Consider the following 21,034-nt stretch of genomic DNA (forward strand, 5'->3'; position numbering starts at 1 on the left):
TAGGACTGAATGGCGAATCCTCTAACCCTAAACCCCTAAAACCCTAAACCCCTAAAACCCTAAACCCCTAAAACCCTAAACCCTAAACCCTAGCGAGAAGTGGGAGTGTTGTTCTGAAGCCATGCTGCAATGCATCCTCATTAGTCATCCTGGGGTGCGTTCCAATTTGGCACCCTATTCCCTATATATAGTGCACTACTTTAGATCAGATCCCTATGGGAGCCTAGTCAAAAGTAGTGCACTATAAAGGGAATTAGGGTGCCGTTTGAGACGCAGAACCTACTCTTGTTACTTTGGTTTATCCCATTCTGGTCTAGTCATGCTACTGTGCCTGGTGTCTGTGCCTGCTGTCTGTGCTGAGCCTCCAGAGTCATTTATCAGTTCCTCACAGCTTAGCCTTGGAGGGAATCATCCTCACGGCCCTGAGATACTCCTGCCTGGGGCTTAGCCTTGGAGGGAATCATCCTCACAGCCCTGGGATACTCCTGCCTGGTGCTTAGCCTTGGAGGGAATCATCCTCACAGCCCTGAGATACTCCTGCCTGGGGCTTAGCCTTGGAGGGAATCATCCTCACGGCCCTGGGATACTCCTGCCTGGTGCTTAGCCTTGGAGGGAATCATCCTCACGGCCCTGGGATACTCCTGCCTGGGGCTTAGCCTTGGAGGGAATCATCCTCACGGCCCTGGGATACTCCTGCCTGGGGCTTAGCCTTGGAGGGAATCATCCTCACAGCCCTGGGATACTCCTGCCTGGGACTTAGCCTTGGAGGGAATCATCCTCACGGCCCTGGGATACTCCTGCCTGGGGCTTAGCCTTGGAGGGAATCATCCTCACGGCCCTGGGATACTCCTGCCTGGGGCTTAGCCTATCAAAGCTACCATCATATGAAATACAAAACACCACGCATGGCTTCTCTCCCGACCCTCGTATTGCCTGCCTAGTTGCCTACCTTACTTCCTGCTTGTATCCTGCTTGGTGATTAGTCGATCAGCACCTGACGTCCTTCTATCCTGCTCCTGATTGGTGGTTCAGAACACAGAGGCGTCGGAGGAGCTGCTGAAACGTCAGAGAGACGTCGGTGAACTGAAGCGCTCCTTCCTGGAGACGTCAGGTGGCGCTGAATCCCTGGGACTGACGGAGTGGGAGAAGAGACTGTCCTCGTCTCCTCCGGCGCGCTCCCACAGCGAGGGAGTGGAGGAGGCACCCATGATAGAGCCACTAAACAGCCCACAGGACTCAGTAAGAACCAGGAACCTAGGGAGTACTAGAATACATGCTAGCTAACTGCATGGGTACACTGCATGGATACACTGAGGGGTCTTAGGTGAGCGAAGAGACTCAACTGCTCTGACCACATCTGTGTGTAAGATGCAGGGTGGACGAGCTAACTGCATGGATGGGGCACAAGGTTTTCTTTCCCACGTGGTCGGGGGCAGACTCTATGCATGTGGACACTGTCTTATGCGCTAGAGAAGAATCTGGACAATCACAGAACATGGACACTATATGATATAGAACTGTGTTTTCTCTGTAGGAGAGAGAGGAAGTTCCTGTTTGAATATATAATATAGAACTGTATTTTCTCTGTAAGAGAGAGAGGAAGTTCCTGCTGTAATATATAATATAGAACTGTGTTTTCTCTGTAGGAGAGAGAGGAAGTTCCTGCTGTAATATATAATATAGAACTGTGTTTTCTCTGTAGGAGAGAGAGGAAGTTCCTGCTGTAATATATAATATAGAACTGTGTTTTCTCTGTAGGAGAGAGAGGAAGTTCCTGCTGTAATATATAATATAGAACTGTATTTTCTCTGTAAGAGAGAGAGGAAGTTCCTGCTGTAATATATAATATAGAACTGTGTTTTCTCTGTAGGAGAGAGAGGAAGTTCCTGTTTGAATATATAATATAGAACTGTGTTTTCTCTGTAGGAGAGAGAGGAAGTTCCTGCTGTAATATATAATATAGAACTGTGTTTTCTCTGTAGGAGAGAGAGGAAGTTCCTGCTGTAATATATAATATAGAACTGTGTTTTCTCTGTAGGAGAGAGAGGAAGTTCCTGCTGTAATATATAATATAGAACTGTGTTTTCTCTGAAGGAGAGAGGAAGTTCCTGCTGTAATATATAATATAGAACTGTGTTTTCTCTGTAGGAGAGAGAGGAAGTTCCTGCTGTAATATATAATATAGAACTGTGTTTTCTCTGAAGGAGAGAGAGGAAGTTCCTGCTGTAATATATAATATAGAACTGTGTTTTCTCTGTAGGAGAGAGAGGAAGTTCCTGCTGTAATATATAATATAGAACTGTGTTTTCTCTGTAGGAGAGAGAGGAAGTTCCTGCTGTAATGTACTGTGTTTTCTCCGTAGGAGACAGAGGAAGTTCCTGCTGCTGAGGAAGAGATGAAGCAGGAGGTACAAGCCAATGGCATTGAGGCAAGACATCCATTGTGTGTTTGCGTCTGTGTGTCTGTGTGGTCACTGTAAGCTAAGTCTCTCCTTAGTGTGTGTGTCTGTCTGTATGTGTCTTCATCTGTGTCTGTGTGTATCTCTCTGTGTGTGTCACTGTAAGCTAAGTCTCTTCCTGTAGGCTGCAGGCATGGTGAACTCTAGTGATGTGGGGGCGGGGACTGCAGGAGCACAGGGGTGTGGTCTGATGACTGTAACTGACACCTTAGAAGACGTCACCAGTGACTGGACGGACAGAGAGACGGACGGAGAGGAAGACAAGTTCCTAGTATCTCCAGAGCTGAAGATAAGTCCAGGGACAGTCAGACAGGAAGTCTCGACAGCCATCTTGGACAAGAGAGGAACACTCATCATCCTGAGGGAGATGGAGTCTGAAGACAAAATGGACGCCGGCAGAGACGTTACCAAGACCAACCAGGAGAAAGGAGGCGGGACTTCAGCAAGCGTTAAGGAAGGTGAAGATGACGAGCTAGATGGAGATCATCTCACCAGATCTAAGGAGAAATATGCCATAATCGACACGAATGAAGATGAGACCCGTGGTGAGGTAGATGCTGAGGCCATGTCTAAGGAGACCAGCTACAAGAGAGAGATATCTCTCCACTTAAGCCAGACTGAAACCGATGAAGAAATGAGTGCCGTTAACTCACTGCAGAAGACTGAGGCTCCAAGTCCCTCTGAGGTCTTGACCAAGACAGTTGAAAGGTCAGAGTTCACCACCGTGTCACATGAGAAGGTGACGGAGCTGATTACCCAGGATGCACCGCCAAAGAGCGAGGAATCGTGCGGCCTGGATGAAGCTGTGTGCGACCTATCACAGTGGGCCTTCCCCGACGGTCAATTTGCCACCAAACCATCACCTGGATCTCTTGCCGTGGTACTGTATATAAAACGATACAAGCTGCATGTGAGGCTTCCTCCTTCACATGTCCTACTGTACCTAGCTGCTGCACTCCACCCCTCCAGCGGTGCTCCAACCAGTATTACTGAGACGTACAGTAAACCCGTGTCCTGCATGGCTCCACTACCAAACAAGCTTTGTCCCCTTTCATCTGCCCACTTCAGGCTTTTTGTTGCTCTCAAAGCTTTGCTTCATTTTGACATATGGCTCCAAAGCTTAATGTATCTTGCAGCTCCCAGCTCCTCAGGTGGGCAGCTACCAGCTACTCAGGTGGGCAGCTACCAGCTACTCAGGTGGGCAGCTACCAGCTACTCAGGTGGGCAGCTACCAGCTCCTCAGGTGGGCAGCTCCTCAGATGGGCAGCTCCTCAGATGGGCAGCTCCTCAGGTGGGCAGCTACCAGCTCCTTAGGTGGGCAGCTACCAGCTCCTTAGGTGGGCAGCTCCTCAGGTGGGCAGCTACCAGCTCCTCAGATGGGCAGCTACTCAGGTGGGCAGCTACCAGCTCCTCAGATGGGCAGCTCCTCAGGTGGGCAGCTACCAGCTCCTCAGGTGGGCAGCTCCTCAGGTGGGCAGCTCCTCAGGTGGGCAGCTACTCAGGTGGGCAGCTCCTCAGCTACCAGCTCCTCAGGTGGGCAGCTACCAGCTCCTCAGGTGGGCAGCTACTCGGGTGGGCAGCTCCTCAGCTACCAGCTCCTCGGGTGGGCAGCTCCTCGGGTGGGCAGCTCCTCGGGTGGGCAGCTCCCAGCTCCTCGGGTGGGCAGCTCCCAGCTCCTCGGGTGGGCAGCTACCAGCTCCTCAGGTGGGCAGCTCCTCCGGTGGGCAGCTCCTCCGGTGGGCAGCTCCTCGAGTGGGCAGCTCCCAGCTCCTCGGGTGGGCAGCTCCCAGCTCCTCGGGTGGGCAGCTCCTCGGGTGGGCAGCTCCTCGGGTGGGCAGCTCCTCGGGTGGGAAGCTCCCAGCTCCTCGGGTGGGAAGCTCCCAGCTCCTCGGGTGGGAAGCTCCCAGCTCCTCGGGTGGGCAGCTCCCAGCTCCTCGGTTGGGCAGCTCCCAGCTCCTCGGGTGGGCAGCTCCCAGCTCCTCGGTTGGGCAGCTCCCAGCTCCTCGGGTGGGCAGCTCCTCGGGTGGGCAGCTACCAGCTCCTCGGGTGGGCAGCTACCAGCTCCTCGGGTGGGCAGCTACCAGCTCCTCGGGTGGGCAGCTACCAGCTCCTCAGTTGAGCAGCTACCAGCTCCTCAGGTGGGCAGGCAAGGCTTTTGTTATGACTGTTTTGCTGCTCAGCACCATTTTATTTCCTCCAGCTCTGTTGGTCATTGGTCATTGGCAGTGACATCATTACTCAGTATCCTGCCATTCGCTGCAGCTTCTCTCACTCTGCCACCAGAAACATTGTATGAGTCTAGGTTGTATTAGGCCCTGTCCCCTTCCTGTCTGTAACGTTGCATCCTCCTGAAGTCTTCTCTGTGTTAGATTTGACTCTCCTCCTCTCTCCTCCTCTCTCCTTCTCTCTCCTCCTCTCTCCTCCTCTCTCCTCCTCTCTCCTCCTCTCTCCTTCTCTCTCCTCCTCTCCTCCTCTCTCCTCCTCTCTCCTTCTCTCTCCTCCTCTCTCCTTCTCTCTCCTCCTCTCTCCTCCTCTCCTCCTCTCTCCTTCTCTCTCCTCCTCTCTCCTTCTCTCTCCTCCTCTCCTCCTCTCTCCTTCTCTCTCCTCCTCTCCTTCTCTCTCCTCCTCTCCTCTCTCTCTCCTCTCTCTCCTCTCTCCTCCTCTCTCCCCTCTCTCCTCCTCTCCTCCTCTCTCCTCCTCTCTCCTCCTCTCTCCTTCTCTCTCCTCCTCTCCTTCTCTCTCCTCCTCTCTCCTTCTCTCTCCTCCTCTCCTCCTCTCTCCTTCTCTCTCTCCTCCTCTCTCCTTCTCTCTCCTCCTCTCCTCTCCTCCTTCTCTCTCCTTCTCTCTCCTTCTCTCTCCTCCTCTCTCCTTCTCTCTCCTCCTCTCTCCTCCTCTCCTCCTCTCTCCTTCTCTCTCCTCCTCTCTCCTTCTCTCTCCTCCTCTCCTTCTCTCTCCTCCTCTCCTCCTCTCTCCTTCTCTCTCCTTCTCTCTCCCTGCCCTGGCCAACAGTCTTCACTGGGATGGGTCCCCTCCTCTGTAACCAAGGTGACCGCTGCTCTGGTCGTCATGGAACCGTCAGCCACAGCAGTCATGTTGTGTCGGAATTCCCGAACAACATTATTTAGTCCGTTTTAAATTCACTGGAGGCTCTGTTAAATGTTACAAAACTGGAATACTTCTCCCTGTTAACTGGTCTGTCAATCGACTACCTTTTGTGGTGTCTGTCTCTCTGTCAATGTTTGTAAGCCTATATTTTTACTATGAGGTCAGCTATTCTACCAGAGGTCAAGGATCATGACGTCTCTCTTGTCCCTGACAGAGCCCGGCTGAAGAGGAGGAGGAGGAGGAGATAGGAGGGAGCCAGGGGATTGCTGAGACAGCACAGTCTACAGGACCTACGGTGAGCCTCTGCCCTACTGATTCTGCAGAACCACAACTAGAGCCAGTAGTCACTGAAGATACACAGGCTGCAGGCTTGCACCCAGAACCTCTCACAGTAGACGCTGATCTAGAACCAGTAATGACTGCCGAGACCCAGCCAGAACTGACTGTAGAGGTCCTGACCAGAACCAGCTGTCATTACATATGTAGTGCCAGAACTGACTGTAGAGGTGCTACCAGAACTGACTGTAGAGGTGCTACCAGAACTGACTGTAGAGGTGCTACCAGAACTGACTGTAGAGGTGCTACCAGAACTGACTGTAGAGGTGCTACCAGAACTGACTGCTACCAGAACTGACTGTAGAGGTGCTACCAGAACTGACTGTAGAGGTGCTACCAGAACTGACTGTAGAGGTGCTACCAGAACTGACTGTAGAGGTGCTACCAGAACTGACTGTAGAGGTGCTACCAGAACTGACTGTAGAGGTGCTACCAGAACTGACTGTAGAGGTGCTACCAGAACTGACTGTAGAGGTCCTGACCAGAACTGACTGTAGAGGTCCTGACCAGAACTGACTGTAGAGGTCCTGACCAGAACTGACTGTAGAGGTCCTGACCAGAACTGACTGTAGAGGTGCTACCAGAACTGACTGTAGAGGTGCTACCAGAACTGACTGTAGAGGTGCTACCAGAACTGACTGTAGAGGTCCTGACCAGAACTGACTGTAGAGGTGCTGACCAGAACCAGCTGTCATTACATATGTAATGCCAGAACTGACTGTAGAGGTGCTGACCAGAACTGACTGTAGAGGTCCTGACCAGAACTGACTGTAGAGGTGCTACCAGAACTGACTGTAGAGGTGCTGACCAGAACCAGCTGTCATTACATATGTAATGCCAGAACTGACTGTAGAGGTGCTACCAGAACCAGCTGTCATTACATATGTAATGCCAGAACTGACTGTAGAGGTGCTACCAGAACCAGCTGTCATTACATATGTAATGCCAGAACTGACTGTAGAGGTCCTGACCAGAGCCAGCTGTCATTACATATGTAATGCCAGAACTGACTGTTGAGGTACTACCAGAACCAGCAGAACCAGAACCAACAGGGTCTAGAAGATATGTCCACTTCAGAGGGTCTAGAAGACTCGTCCACTTCAGAGGGTCTAGAAGACTCGTCCACTTCACAGGGTCTAGAAGACATTTCCACTTCACAGGGTCTAGAAGACATGTCCACTTCACAGGGTCTAGAAGACATGTCCACTTCACAGGGTCTAGAAGACATGTCCACTTCACAGGGTCTAGAAGACATGTCCCCGTCACAGGGTCTAGAAGACATGTCCACTTCACAGGGTCTAGAAGACATGTCCACTTCAGAGGGTCTAGAAGACATGTCCACTTCAGAGGGTCTAGAAGACATGTCCACTTCAGAGGGTCTAGAAGACATGTCCACTTCAGAGGGTCTAGAAGACATGTCCACTTCACAGGGTCTAGAAGACATGTCCACTTCAGAGGGTCTAGAAGACATGTCCACTTCACAGGGTCTAGAAGACATGTCCACTTCACAGGGTCTAGAAGACATGTCCACTTCAGAGGGTCTAGAAGACTTGTCCACTTCAGAGGGTCTAGAAGACTCGTCCACTTCAGAGGGTCTAGAAGACTCGTCCACTTCAGAGGGTCTAGAAGACTCGTCCACTTCAGAGGGTCTAGAAGACTCGTCCACTTCAGAGGGTCTAGAAGACTCGTCCACTTCAGAGGGTCTAGAAGACCCACTTCCACTTCAGAGGGTCTAGAAGACTCGTCCACTTCAGAGGGTCTAGAAGACTCGTCCACTTCAGAGGGTCTAGAAGACATGTCCACTTCAGAGGGTCTAGAAGACATGTCCACTTCAGAGGGTCTAGAAGACATGTCCACTTCAGAGGGTCTAGAAGACATGTCCACTTCACAGGGTCTAGAAGACAAGAGAGCCTTCTCACACCCACACCTCCAGCCTGGCCCCTCCAAGAGTTAACCTTTAGCCAGCCCCAGTGTCCTCTGCCTGGGACTATAACATCACCACGGTCTCCAGCCTGGCCCCTCCAAGAGATAACCTTTAGCCAGCCCCAGTGTCCTCTGCCTGGGACTATAACATCACCACGGTCTCCAGCCTGGCCCCTCCAAGAGATAACCTTTAGCCAGCCCCAGTGTCCTCTGCCTGGGACTATAACATCACCACGGTCTCCAGCCTGGCCCCCCCAAGAGATAACCTTTAGCCAGCCTCGGTGTCCTCTGCCTGGGACTATAACATCACCACGGTCTCCAGCCTGGACCCTCATTCTCTCCCATTAATAATCAAGGAGATTGAACAGATCAGGAAACTTAATTAACAGCACACTTGATGGAACTTTTGCGATTTGCATTGGCCGTTTCCATAGGACCGTTTCCATAGGACGGTTCCCATAGGACCGTTTCCATAGGACCGTTTCCATAGGGCTGTTTCCATAGGGACATATCTATAGGACCGTTTCCATAGGACGGTTCCCATAGGACCGTTTCCATAGGACCGTTTCCATAGGGCTGTTTCCATAGGGACATATCTATAGGACCGTTTCCATAGGGCCATTTCCATAGGGACATATCTTTAGGACCGTTTCCATAGGGACATATCTATAGGACCGTTTCCATAGGGACATTTCCATAGGGACATATCTATAGGACCGTTTCCATAGGGACATATCTATAGGGCCGTTTCCATAGGACCGTTTCCATAGGGACATATCTATAGGACCGTTTCCATAGGGACATATCTATAGGACCGTTTCCATAGGGACATATCTATAGGGCCGTTTCCATAGGGCCGGTTCCATAGGACGGTTCCATAGGGCCGTTTCCATAGGGACATATCTATAGGACCGTTTCCATAGGACCGTTTCCATAGGACCGTTTCCATAGGGACATATCTATAGGGCCGTTTCCATAGGGACATATCTATAGGGCCGTTTCCATAGGACCGTTTCCATAGGGACATATCTATAGGACCGTTTCCATAGGACGGTTCCATAGGACGGTTCCATAGGGACATATCTATAGGGCTGTTTCCATAGGACGGTTCCATAGGGCTGTTTCCATAGGACCGTTTCCATAGGACGGTTCCATAGGGCTGTTTCCATAGGGACATATCTATAGGACCGTTTCCATAGGGCTGTTTCCATAGGGACGTTTCCATAGGGACGTTTCCATAGGGACGTTTCCATAGGGACATATCTATAGGGACGTTTGATAGGTTGTACTTTACTTCCTCTGACTAGGGGTATTATGTGTTTTATTGGTTTAGCTCATGGTGTTGTTCTCTGTTCAGGTACTCCATTCTGGCATGTGTTTGTCCTTATTCCATTGCGTTTGTCTTGATTCCATTGTGTTTGTCCTTATTCAATTGTGTTAGCAAAACACACACACACACATTGCGTTTGTCCTTATTCCATTGCATTTGTCTTGATTCCATTGTGTTTGTTAGCAAAACACACACACACACACTACACACACACACACAAGTTCCTAAATGGCAGATGGAACTGTCGAGTATTGACACTACTCAGAAGAGCCATTCATGTTGAGGGTTCTGCCTTCCTGTGTTCCCCTGTCGAGTATTGACACTACTCAGAAGAGCCATTAATGTTGAGGGTTCTGCCTTCCTGTGTTCCCCTGTCGCGTATTGACACTACTCAGAAGAGCCATTAATGTTGAGGGTTCTGCCTTCCTGTGGTTCCCCTGTCGTTCCTTCTCATGTCTTCTCCCTCTGTTCCCGTTATCTCCCAGAAACCCGAGGCTGTGCCAGCAGTGGAGTCGACCACCAAGGAGGTACCTGTCGTCCACACGGAGACTAAAACCATCACGTACGAGTCTTCAGAGGTGTGTTCATTAGGGCAACGACGTAAGAAGAAGAAGAAGAGAAAGGGAAAGCAACAGTGAGAGTTTCTTCCTTGTTCAGGTAGTCCCTCCCTTTCCTTTCCACTCATTTTGAGTTTTGTCACGTGACTTCTGACAGGGTGACTACAATGGCGATGTGGAACCCGGTGTTCTGATGAGCGCACAGACCGTCACCTCGGAGACCACCAGCACCACCACGACCACGCACATCACTAAGGTCAGGGGTCATTTCATCAGCTGACCCTTTTTGACCTCTGAGTCTCTAAACATAACCCATTATAAACGAATTACCACTGAGTCTCTAACCATAACCCATTATAAACTAATTATCTCTGAGTCTCTAACCATAACCCATTATAAACTAATTATCACTGAGTCTCTAACCATAACCCATTATAAACTAATTATCACGGTCTCTAACCATAACCCATTATAAACTAATTATCACGGTCTCTAACCATAACCCATTATAAACTAATTATCACTGAGTCTCTAACCATAACCCATTATAAACTAATTACCACTGAGTCTCTAACCATAACCCATTATAAACTAATTACCACGGTCTCTAACCATAACCCATTATAAACTAATTACCACTGAGTCTCTAACCATAACCCATTATAAACTAATTATCACGGTCTCTAACCATAACCCATTATAAACTAATTATCACTGAGTCTCTAACCATAACCCATTATAAACTAATTATCACTGAGTCTCTAACCATAACCCATTATAAACTAATTACCACTGAGTCTCTAACCATAACCCATTATAAACTAATTATCACGGTCTCTAACCATAACCCATTATAAACTAATTATCACAGAGTCTCTAACCATAACCCATTATAAACTAATTACCACTGAGTCTCGAACCATAACCCATTATAAACTAATTACCACTGAGTCTCGAACCATAACCCATTATAAACTAATTATCACTGAGTCTCTAACCATAACCCATTATAAACTGATTACCACTGAGTCTCTAACCATAACCCATTATAAACTAATTACCACTGAGTCTCTAACCATAACCCATTATAAACTAATTACCACGGTCTCTAACCATAACCCATTATAAACTAATTACCACTGAGTCTCTAATCATAACCCATTATAAACTAATTACCACGGTCTCTAACCATAACCCATTATAAACTAATTACCACTGAGTCTCTAACCATAACCCATTATAAACTAATTACCACTGAGTCTCTAACCATAACCCATTATAAACTAATTACCACGGTCTCTAACCATAACCCATTATAAACTAATTATCACTGAGTCTTTAACCATAACCCATTATAAACTCATTATCACTGAGTCTCTAACCATAACCCATTATAAACTAATTACCACTGAGTCTCTAACCATAACCCATTATAAACTGATTACCACTGAGTCTCTAACCATAACCCATTATAAACTAATTACCACGGTCTCTAACCATAACCCATTATAAACTAATTATCACTGAGTCTCTAACCATAACCCATTATAAACTCATTATCACTGAGTCTCTAACCATAACCCATTATAAACTCATTATCACTGAGTCTCTAACCATAACCCATTATAAACTAATTACCACTGTCTCTAACCATAACCCATTATAAACTAATTACCACTGAGTCTCTAACCATAACCCATTATAACGTTCTGTCCTCTATCAATCCCTTCGTAATGTTCTGTCCCCTATCAATCCCTTCATAATGTTCTGTCCCCTCTATCAATCCCTTCATAACGTTCTGTCCTCTATCAATCCCTTCATAATGTTCTGTCCCCTCTATCAATCCCTTCATAATGTTCTGTCCCCTCTATCAATCCCTTCATAATGTTCTGTCCCCTCTATCAATCCCTTCATAATGTTCTGTCCCCTCTATCAATCCCTTCATAATGTTCTGTCCCCTCTATCAATCCCTTCGTAATGTTCTGTCCCCTCTATCAATCCCTTCATAATGTTCTGTCCTCTATCAATCCCTTCGTAACGTTCTGTCCCCTCTATCAATCCCTTCGTAATGTTCTGTCCCCTCTATCAATCCCTTCGTAATGTTCTGTCCTCTATCAATCCCTTCGTAATGTTCTGTCCCCTCTATCAATCCCTTCGTAATGTTCTGTCCCCTCTATCAATCCCTTCGTAACGTTCTGTCCCCTCTATCAATCCCTTCATAATGTTCTGTCCTCTATCAATCCCTTCATAACGTTCTGTCCTCTATCAATCCCTTCATAATGTTCTGTCCCCTCTATCAATCCCTTCGTAATGTTCTGTCCCCTCTATCAATCCCTTCATAATGTTCTGTCCTCTATCAATCCCTTCGTAACGTTCTGTCCCCTCTATCAATCCCTTCATAATGTTCTGTCCTCTATCAATCCCTTCGTAACGTTCTGTCCCCTCTATCAATCCCTTCATAATGTTCTGTCCTCTATCAATCCCTTCATAATGTTCTGTCCTCTATCAATCCCTTCATAATGTTCTGTCCCCTCTATCAATCCCTTCGTAATGTTCTGTCCCCTCTATCAATCCCTTCATAATGTTCTGTCCTCTATCAATCCCTTCATAATGTTCTGTCCCCTATCAATCCCTTCGTAACGTTCTGTCCTCTATCAATCCCTTCATAATGTTCTGTCCCCTCTATCAATCCCTATCAATCCCTTCATAATGTTCTGTCCCCTCTATCAATCCCTTCATAACGTTCTGTCCCCTCTATCAATCCCTTCATAATGTTCTGTCCCCTCTATCAATCCCTTCATAATGTTCTGTCCTCTATCAATCCCTTCATAATGTTCTGTCCCCTATCAATCCCTTCGTAATGTTCTGTCCCCTATCAATCCCTTCGTAATGTTCTGTCCCCTCTATCAATCCCTTCGTAACGTTCTGTCCCCTCTATCAATCCCTTCATAATGTTCTGTCCCCTCTATCAATCCCTTCATAATGTTCTGTCCTCTATCAATCCCTTCGTAATGTTCTGTCCCCTCTATCAATCCCTTCATAATGTTCTGTCCCCTCTATCAATCCCTTCATAATGTTCTGTCCCCTCTATCAATCCCTTCATAATGTTCTGTCCCCTCTATCAATCCCTTCATAATGTTCTGTCCCCTCTATCAATCCCTTCATAATGTTCTGTCCCCTCTATCAATCCCTTCATAATGTTCTGTCCCCTCTATCAATCCCTTCGTAATGTTCTGTCCCCTCTATCAATCCCTTCGTAATGTTCTGTCCTCTATCAATCCCTTCATAATGTTCTGTCCCCTCTATCAATCCCTTCATAACGTTCTGTCCCCTCTATCAATCCCTTACTAATGTTCTGTCCCCTCTATCAATCCCTTCGTAACGTTCTGTCCCCTCTATCAATCCCTTCGTAATGTTCTGTCCCCTCTATCAATCCCTTCATAATGTTCTGTCCCCTCTATCAATCCCTTCATAATGTTCTGTCCTCTATCAATCCCTTCGTAATGTTCTGTCCCCTCTATCAATCCCTTCATAATGTTCTGTCCTCTATCAATCCCTTCGTAATGTTCTGTCCCCTCTATCAATCCCTTCATAATGTTCTGTCCTCTATCAATCCCTTCGTAATGTTCTGTCCCCTATCAATCCCTTCATAATGTTCTGTCCCCTCTATCAATCCCTTCGTAATGTTCTGTCCCCTCTATCAATCCCTTCGTAATGTTCTGTCCCCTCTATCAATCCCTTCATAATGTTCTGTCCCCTCTATCAATCCCTTCATAACGTTCTGTCCCCTCTATCAATCCCTTCGTAACGTTCTGTCCCCTCTATCAATCCCTTCATAATGTTCTGTCCCCTCTATCAATCCCTTCATAATGTTCTGTCCTCTATCAATCCCTTCATAACGTTCTGTCCCCTCTATCAATCCCTTCATAACGTTCTGTCCTCTATCAATCCCTTCATAATGTTCTGTCCCCTCTATCAATCCCTTCGTAACGTTCTGTCCTCTATCAATCCCTTCATAACGTTCTGTCCCCTCTATCAATCCCTTCATAACGTTCTGTCCCCTCTATCAATCCCTTCGTAATGTTCTGTCCCCTCTATCAATCCCTTCGTAACGTTCTGTCCCCTCTATCAATCCCTTCGTAACGTTCTGTCCCCTCTATCAATCCGTTCTGCTGTCAGACTGTGAAAGGAGGGATCTCTGAGACCAGGATAGAGAAGAGGATTGTCATTACAGGAGAAGCAGGAGATATCGACCATGATCAGGTCACTTTCTTTCTTAATCACCTTTTCTTTCTTTCTGTCTTAATTTATTGATTATTTTGATTATTGATTATTTTGAAAGTATACAGATGAGGATTGAATCTGGAGAAGATGAACTTCCTCTCTCACCTATAAAGTGACAGTAATGACTGACTATAATGGATGTATTTTACTGTGTAATGTTCTCACTTGAATTTTTCTGGTTGATGTAACTAGTGTAGTAGACTACTACTAACCAGTAGGTTACCCTGTAACAAGTAGTCCTGCTAGACACACTCACTGACTCCCACTCCCTCCCGTCCCTCCTCCCTCCCCACCTCCTCCCTCCCCACCTCCTCCCTTCTGTCCCTCTTCCCTCCGTCTCTTCTCCCCACCTCCCTCCCCCCGTCCCTCCTCCCCACCTCCCTCCTCCCCACCTCCCTCCCCGTCCCCCACCTCCTCCCTCCCGACCTCCCCCTCCCGACCTCCCTCCTGTCCCACCTCCTCCCCACCTCCCTCCCCAACTCCCTCCTCCCCACCTCCCTCCCGTCCCACCTCCCCCACCTCCCTTCCCCCTCTCTGTCTCCCTCTCTTGGTATTGGTATGGTATTGCACCACCAGGCTCTGGCCCAGGCCATAAAGGAGGCCAAAGAGCAGCACCCTGACATGTCAGTGACCAAAGTAGTGGTTCATAAAGAGACAGAGATCACACCTGAGGGAGAGGACTGACCCAGGTAAGGAGACCACCGTATGTGGTCGTGGTATGGTTCGGTTGTGGTCAGCTGGGCTGGGCTTGGAAGCTAGTCCACTCATCTTCCTCCATCTCTCCTCGGCATGCTCCTGCTTCCCCCCATCATCATCAGCACGTCTCTTACTGGCACTGAGTCTTGCTTCTGAAATACTAACAGGCTACTTACTACACATCCTCACTCACCTCATCCTACATCTAGACATTATAACTCGATCTACTGTCCTTCCAGGAGGAGTTTTCCACTTGCAGACAGTGTGCAATACATTGGAAACGCTCAGCTAATGTATGCACACAGGACATGTATGCACACAGGACATGTATGCACACAGGACATGTATGCACACAGGACATGTATGCACACAGGCCATGTATGCACACAGGCCATGTATGCACACAGGACATGTATGCACACAGGCCATGTATGCACACAGGACATGTATGCACACAGGACATGTATGCACACAGGACATGTATGCACACAGGACATGTATATAATAGTTTCCCTATAACAAAGTATAGGAGTTCTAGCGCTGTAGCTGTAGTCCTAGCGCTGTAGCTGTAGTTCTAGCGCTGTAGCTGTAGTCCTAGCGCTGTAGTTGTAGTCCTAGCGCTGTAGTTCTAGTGCTGTAGTTGTAGTCCTAGCGCTGTAGTTCTGGTGCTGTAGTTGTAGTTCTAGTGCTGTATCTGTAGTTCTAGTGCTGTATCTGTAGTTCTAGCGCTGTATCTGTAGTCCTAGCGCTGTAGTTGTAGTCCTAGCGCTGTAGTTGTAGTCCTAGCGTTGTAGTTCTAGCGCTGTAGTTCTGGTGCTGTAGTTGTAGTTCTAGTGCTGTATCTGTAGTTCTAGCGCTGTATCTGTAGTCCTAGCGCTGTAGTTGTAGTCCTAGCGCTGTAGTTGTAGTCCTAGCGTTGTAGTTCTAGCGCTGTAGTTCTGGTGCTGTAGTTGTAGTTCTATTGTTGTAGCTGTAGTTCTAGCGCTGTAGTTCTAGCGCTGTAGTTCTAGTGCTGTAGCTGTAGTTCTAGTGCTGTAGCTGTAGTTCTAGTGCTGTAGCTGTAGTTCTAGTGCTGTAGCTGTAGTCCTAGCGCTGTAGTTCTAGCGCTGTAGCTGTAGTTCTAGCGCTGTAGTTCTAGTGCTGTAGCTGTAGTCCTAGCGCTGTAGCTGTAGTCCTAGTGCTGTATCTGTAGTCCTAGTGCTGTAGTTCTAGCGCTGTAGCTGTAGTCCTAGTGCTGTATCTGTAGTCCTAGTGCTGTAGCTGTAGTCCTAGTGCTGTAGCTGTAGTCCTAGCGCTGTAGTTCTAGCGCCGTAGCTGTAGTTTTAGCGCTGTATCTGTAGTCCTAGCGCTGTAGTTGTAGTCCTAGCGCTGTAGTTGTAGTCCTAGCGTTGTAGTTCTAGCGCTGTAGTTCTGGTGCTGTAGTTGTAGTTCTATTGTTGTAGCTGTAGTTCTAGCGCTGTAGTTCTAGTGCTGTATCTGTAGTTCTAGTGCTGTATCTGTAGTTCTAGTGCTGTATCTGTAGTTCTAGTGCTGTAGCTGTAGTTCTAGTGCTGTAGCTGTAGTTCTAGTGCTGTATCTGTAGTTCTAGCGCTGTATCTGTAGTTCTAGTGCTGTAGCTGTAGTTCTAGTGCTGTAGCTGTAGTCCTAGCGCTGTAGTTCTAGTGCTGTAGTTGTAGTTCTAGCGCTGTAGTTCTAGCGCTGTAGCTGTAGTTCTAGTGCTGTGTCTGTAGTTCTAGTGCTGTAGCTGTAGTTCTAGTGCTGTAGCTGTAGTCCTAGCGCTGTAGCTGTAGTCCTAGCGCTGTAGCTGTAGTCCTAGCGCTGTAGCTGTAGTCCTAGCGCTGTAGTTGTAGTCCTAGCGCTGTAGTTGTAGTTCTAGCGCTGTAGTTCTAGTTCTAGCACTGTAGTTCTAGTCCTAGCGCTGTAGTTCTAGCGCTGTAGTTTTGGTGCTGTAGTTGTAGTTCTATTGTTGTAGCTGTAGTTCTAGCGCTGTAGCTGTAGTTTTAGCGCTGTATCTGTAGTCCTAGCGCTGTAGTTGTAGTCCTAGCGTTGTAGTTCTAGCGCTGTAGTTCTGGTGCTGTAGTTGTAGTTCTTGTTGTAGCTGTAGTTCTAGCGCTGTAGTTCTAGTGCTGTATCTGTAGTTCTAGTGCTGTAGCTGTAGTTCTAGTGCTGTAGCTGTAGTTCTAGTGCTGTAGCTGTAGTTCTAGTGCTGTAGTTCTAGTGCTGTATCTGTAGTTCTAGTGCTGTATCTGTAGTTCTAGTGCTGTATCTGTAGTTCTAGTGCTGTAGCTGTAGTTCTAGCGCTGTATCTGTAGTTCTAGCGCTGTAGCTGTAGTTCTAGTGCTGTATCTGTAGTCCTAGTGCTGTATCTGTAGTTCTAGCGCTGTAGCTGTAGTTATATTGCTGTAGCTGTAGTTATATTGCTGTAGTTCTAGTGCTGTAGCTGTAGTCCTAGCGCTGTAGTTCTAGTGCTGTATCTGTAGTCCTAGTGCTGTATCTGTAGTTCTAGTGCTGTATCTGTAGTTCTAGTGCTGTAGCTGTAGTTTTAGCGCTGTAGTTGTAGTTCTAGCGCTGTAGTTCTAGTGCTGTAGCTGTAGTTTTAGCGCTGTAGTTGTAGTTCTAGCGCTGTAGTTCTAGTGCTAGCGCTGTAGTTCTAGTGCTGTATCTGTAGTTCTAGTGCTGTAGCTGTAGTTTTAGCGCTGTAGCTGTAGTTCTAGCGCTGTAGTTGTAGTTCTAGCGTTGTAGTTCTAGTGCTAGCGCTGTAGTTCTAGCGCTGTAGTTCTAGTGCTGTAGCTGTAGTCCTAGCGCTGTAGTTCTAGCGCTGTAGCTGTAGTTCTAGCGCTGTAGCTGTAGTCCTAGCGCTGTAGTTCTAGCGCTGTAGCTGTAGTCCTAGCGCTGTAGTTCTAGTGCTGTAGCTGTAGTCCTAGCGCTGTAGCTGTAGTCCTAGCGTTGTAGTTCTAGTGCTGTATCTGTAGTTCTAGTGCTGTAGCTGTAGTTCTAGCGCTGTAGCTGTAGTCCTAGTGCTGTAGTTCTAGTGCTGTAGCTGTAGTTCTAGTGCTGTAGTTCTAGCGCTGTAGTTCTAGCGCTGTAGTTCTAGTGCTGTAGCTGTAGTTCTAGCGCTGTAGCTGTAGTTCTAGTGCTGTAGTTCTAGTGCTGTAGCTGTAGTTCTAGCGCTGTAGCTGTAGTCCTAGTGCTGTAGTTCTAGTGCTGTAGCTGTAGTTCTAGTGCTGTAGTTCTAGTGCTGTAGCTGTAGTTCTAGTGCTGTATCTGTAGTTCTAGTGCTGTATCTGTAGTTCTAGTGCTGTAGCTGTAGTTCTAGCGCTGTATCTGTAGTTCTAGCGCTGTAGCTGTAGTTCTAGTGCTGTATCTGTAGTCCTAGTGCTGTATCTGTAGTTCTAGTGCTGTATCTGTAGTTCTAGCGCTGTAGCTGTAGTTATATTGCTGTAGCTGTAGTTATATTGCTGTAGCTGTAGTTCTAGTGCTGTAGCTGTAGTCCTAGCGCTGTAGTTCTAGTGCTGTATCTGTAGTCCTAGTGCTGTATCTGTAGTTCTAGTGCTGTATCTGTAGTTCTAGTGCTGTAGCTGTAGTTTTAGCGTTGTAGTTCTAGCGCTGTAGTTCTAGTGCTAGCGCTGTAGTTCTAGTGCTGTATCTGTAGTTCTAGTGCTGTAGCTGTAGTTTTAGCGCTGTAGTTGTAGTTCTAGCGCTGTAGTTGTAGTTCTAGCGCTGTAGTTGTAGTTCTAGCGCTGTATCTGTAGTTCTAGTGCTGTAGCTGTAGTCCTAGCGCTGTAGTTCTAGCGCTGTAGCTGTAGTTCTAGCGCTGTAGCTGTAGTCCTAGCGCTGTAGTTCTAGCGCTGTAGCTGTAGTCCTAGCGCTGTAGTTCTAGTGCTGTAGCTGTAGTCCTAGCGCTGTAGCTGTAGTCCTAGCGCTGTAGTTCTAGTGCTGTATCTGTAGTTCTAGCGCTGTAGCTGTAGTCCTAGTGCTGTAGTTCTAGTGCTGTAGCTGTAGTTCTAGTGCTGTAGTTCTAGCGCTGTAGTTCTAGCGCTGTAGTTCTAGCGCTGTAGTTCTAGTGCTGTAGCTGTAGTTCTAGCGCTGTAGCTGTAGTCCTAGTGCTGTAGTTCTAGTGCTGTAGCTGTAGTTCTAGTGCTGTAGCTGTAGTTCTAGTGCTGTAGCTGTAGTTCTAGTGCTGTAGCTGTAGTCCTAGTGCTGTAGTTCTAGTGCTGTAGCTGTAGTTCTAGCGCTGTATCTGTAGTTCTAGCGCTGTAGCTGTAGTTCTAGTGCTGTAGCTGTAGTTCTAGTGCTGTAGCTGTAGTTCTAGTGCTGTAGCTGTAGTTCTAGTGCTGTATCTGTAGTTCTAGTGCTGTAGCTGTAGTTCTAGTGCTGTAGTTCTAGCGCTGTAGTTCTAGCGCTGTAGCTGTAGTTCTAGCGCTGTAGTTCTAGCGCTGTAGCTGTAGTTCTAGCGCTGTAGCTGTAGTTCTAGTGCTGTAGCTGTAGTTCTAGTGCTGTAGCTGTAGTTCTAGTGCTGTATCTGTAGTTCTAGTGCTGTAGCTGTAGTTCTAGTGCTGTAGTTCTAGCGCTGTAGTTCTAGCGCTGTAGCTGTAGTTCTAGCGCTGTAGTTCTAGCGCTGTAGCTGTAGTTCTAGCGCTGTAGTTCTAGCGCTGTAGCTGTAGTTCTAGCGCTGTAGTTCTAGCGCTGTAGCTGTAGTTCTAGCGCTGTAGTTCTAGCTAGAGCTGCATGTCAGGTCTGTTGAGTAACTTGTCTGTATGGACTCTAACCTGGATACACTAGTATCGATATGCCTCACAAACGTGCAAATAAATCCGTCTGATTGATTGTTAATTAGTAGATTAATTAAATGTGTCTATCTGAATCGGATCTGTAAAATCTGTAGACCAACCTCTTCAAAGCTTCTAAAATGAGGAAGTGTTGTCATCATAAAGAGCCTAGATTTCACTACTTCCTGTCATGTGTTTGTAGACAGAGGCAGGTCCAATCTGTTGTGTCTAGGTCAGAGGAGTGAGTTGTGCTGCTCCCGTGCGTACTCTCTGGTTGCCACGCCAACATAACTGCCAAAACACACGGGAAGGGTTGGGTTCAAGGGGGTTAAACACATTGAACGCTGCAGGTAGAAATGTAGTGAATAGAGCCGGCATGATTCCTCACTCTACATGTCAGAGATGCATGCATGTTCTGTGTAATATGTTTATATCTGAACGTTCCACAGTGTGCAAACTGTTGTTGTGTTTCAGTATTCTGGCAGGTCTAGTCTGGCTTCTACTGTTTTTTGTTTTTTTTGTGGATTCTGATTGGTTGCTTGTATGATGGAATAGAAGCTCTATGGTGGTCCCCCTTCCCACTCCTTCATGTTACTCTGCCTCTCCTGGTTTAAGGATTTAACCACATCTTTTCTTTTTATTTAAACATCTTTGTCATTTTAAAACATATTCAGTGGGCATACTCTCCATGTTGTTGACCTCTAAGCCTTTACACTCTTGGGAATTGGCCTATATGGATAGGGCTAAATTGAAACGTTTCTAACAGAACAACTATAAAAGCAAATGCATAACAATGGTAGCAATTGAAAGAGAACAGTTTGGAGATAAATGGGGAAATAACCAAAAAGTTGAGGACACAACAGTTCACCTGACCAGACTGAATCCAAACATCACACTGTTGATGTGAATGTTACATTTACTGAACTTTTGACAGCATTTATTAATAACGACATCTGAATATACTGTGATACATTCAGTAACATAAGAATATTCCTGGACAATGTGGGGTAGGTGAAATATAAAACAAAACAAAAATGACGACAAGGGTTTGAGGGAGAGGAATAACTGGTGTCTCCAAGTGGACACCCAACTCTCCACAGTTTCTAAGTAATTTCAATTCAGTTTTATGACTCAAAGAAAGATCCTCCAACTACTAGTACTATTTTTTTTTAGCTCACCTAGCTGTGTCATTGAGGAACTAGAGCAAGTACACTTGTAGTTGTTTTGTTTGGAACACAGCCCTTCATTACAATTGCCTCGCAAAAGTATTCATTCCCCCTTGACGTTTTTCTCAACATTTTTGCATTACAACATGTAATTTAAATGGATTTTCATCTGGATTTCATGTAATGAACATACACAAAATAGTCCAAATTAGTGAAATTAATTTTTATTTTATTTGCTGTGATGCCCCTAAATAAGATCTGGTGCAACCAATTTCCTTCAGAAGTCACATAATTAGTTAGATTGCACACAGGTGTACTTTATTTAAGTGTCACATGATCTGTCACATGATCTCAGTATATATACACCTGTTCTGAAAGACCTGAGTCTGCAACACCACTAAGCAAGCAGC

The 21,034-nt window shown here is 46.9% G+C and overlaps 1 protein-coding gene across 14 annotated transcripts in view; it reads left to right on the forward strand.

Annotated features, from left to right (window-relative positions):
* Positions 1-21,034, forward strand: part of epb41l3b (erythrocyte membrane protein band 4.1-like 3b) — a 114,960-nt gene that overhangs the window by 88,547 nt on the left and 5,379 nt on the right. For 8 of the 14 annotated variants that reach the window (XM_065005970.1, XM_065005969.1, XM_065005971.1 and 5 more), the window contains 8 exons: positions 1,033-1,239; positions 2,363-2,428; positions 2,583-3,338; positions 5,778-5,858; positions 9,638-9,730; positions 9,867-9,965; positions 13,889-13,972; positions 14,570-14,682. In XM_065005970.1, the coding sequence (XP_064862042.1) occupies positions 1,033-1,239; positions 2,363-2,428; positions 2,583-3,338; positions 5,778-5,858; positions 9,638-9,730; positions 9,867-9,965; positions 13,889-13,972; positions 14,570-14,677 (1,494 nt within the window). In that variant the 3' untranslated portion in view covers positions 14,678-14,682. Of the gene's footprint in view, positions 1-1,032; positions 1,240-2,362; positions 2,429-2,582; positions 3,339-5,777; positions 5,859-9,637; positions 9,810-9,866; positions 9,966-13,888; positions 13,973-14,569; positions 14,683-21,034 lie in introns of all 14 variants that reach the window. The other 6 variants (XM_065005972.1, XM_065005982.1, XM_065005973.1 and 3 more) reach the window with 5 other exon arrangements.

Source organism: Oncorhynchus nerka, linkage group LG20 (genome assembly GCF_034236695.1).
Source record: "Oncorhynchus nerka isolate Pitt River linkage group LG20, Oner_Uvic_2.0, whole genome shotgun sequence".
Lineage (NCBI taxonomy): Eukaryota > Metazoa > Chordata > Actinopteri > Salmoniformes > Salmonidae > Oncorhynchus > Oncorhynchus nerka.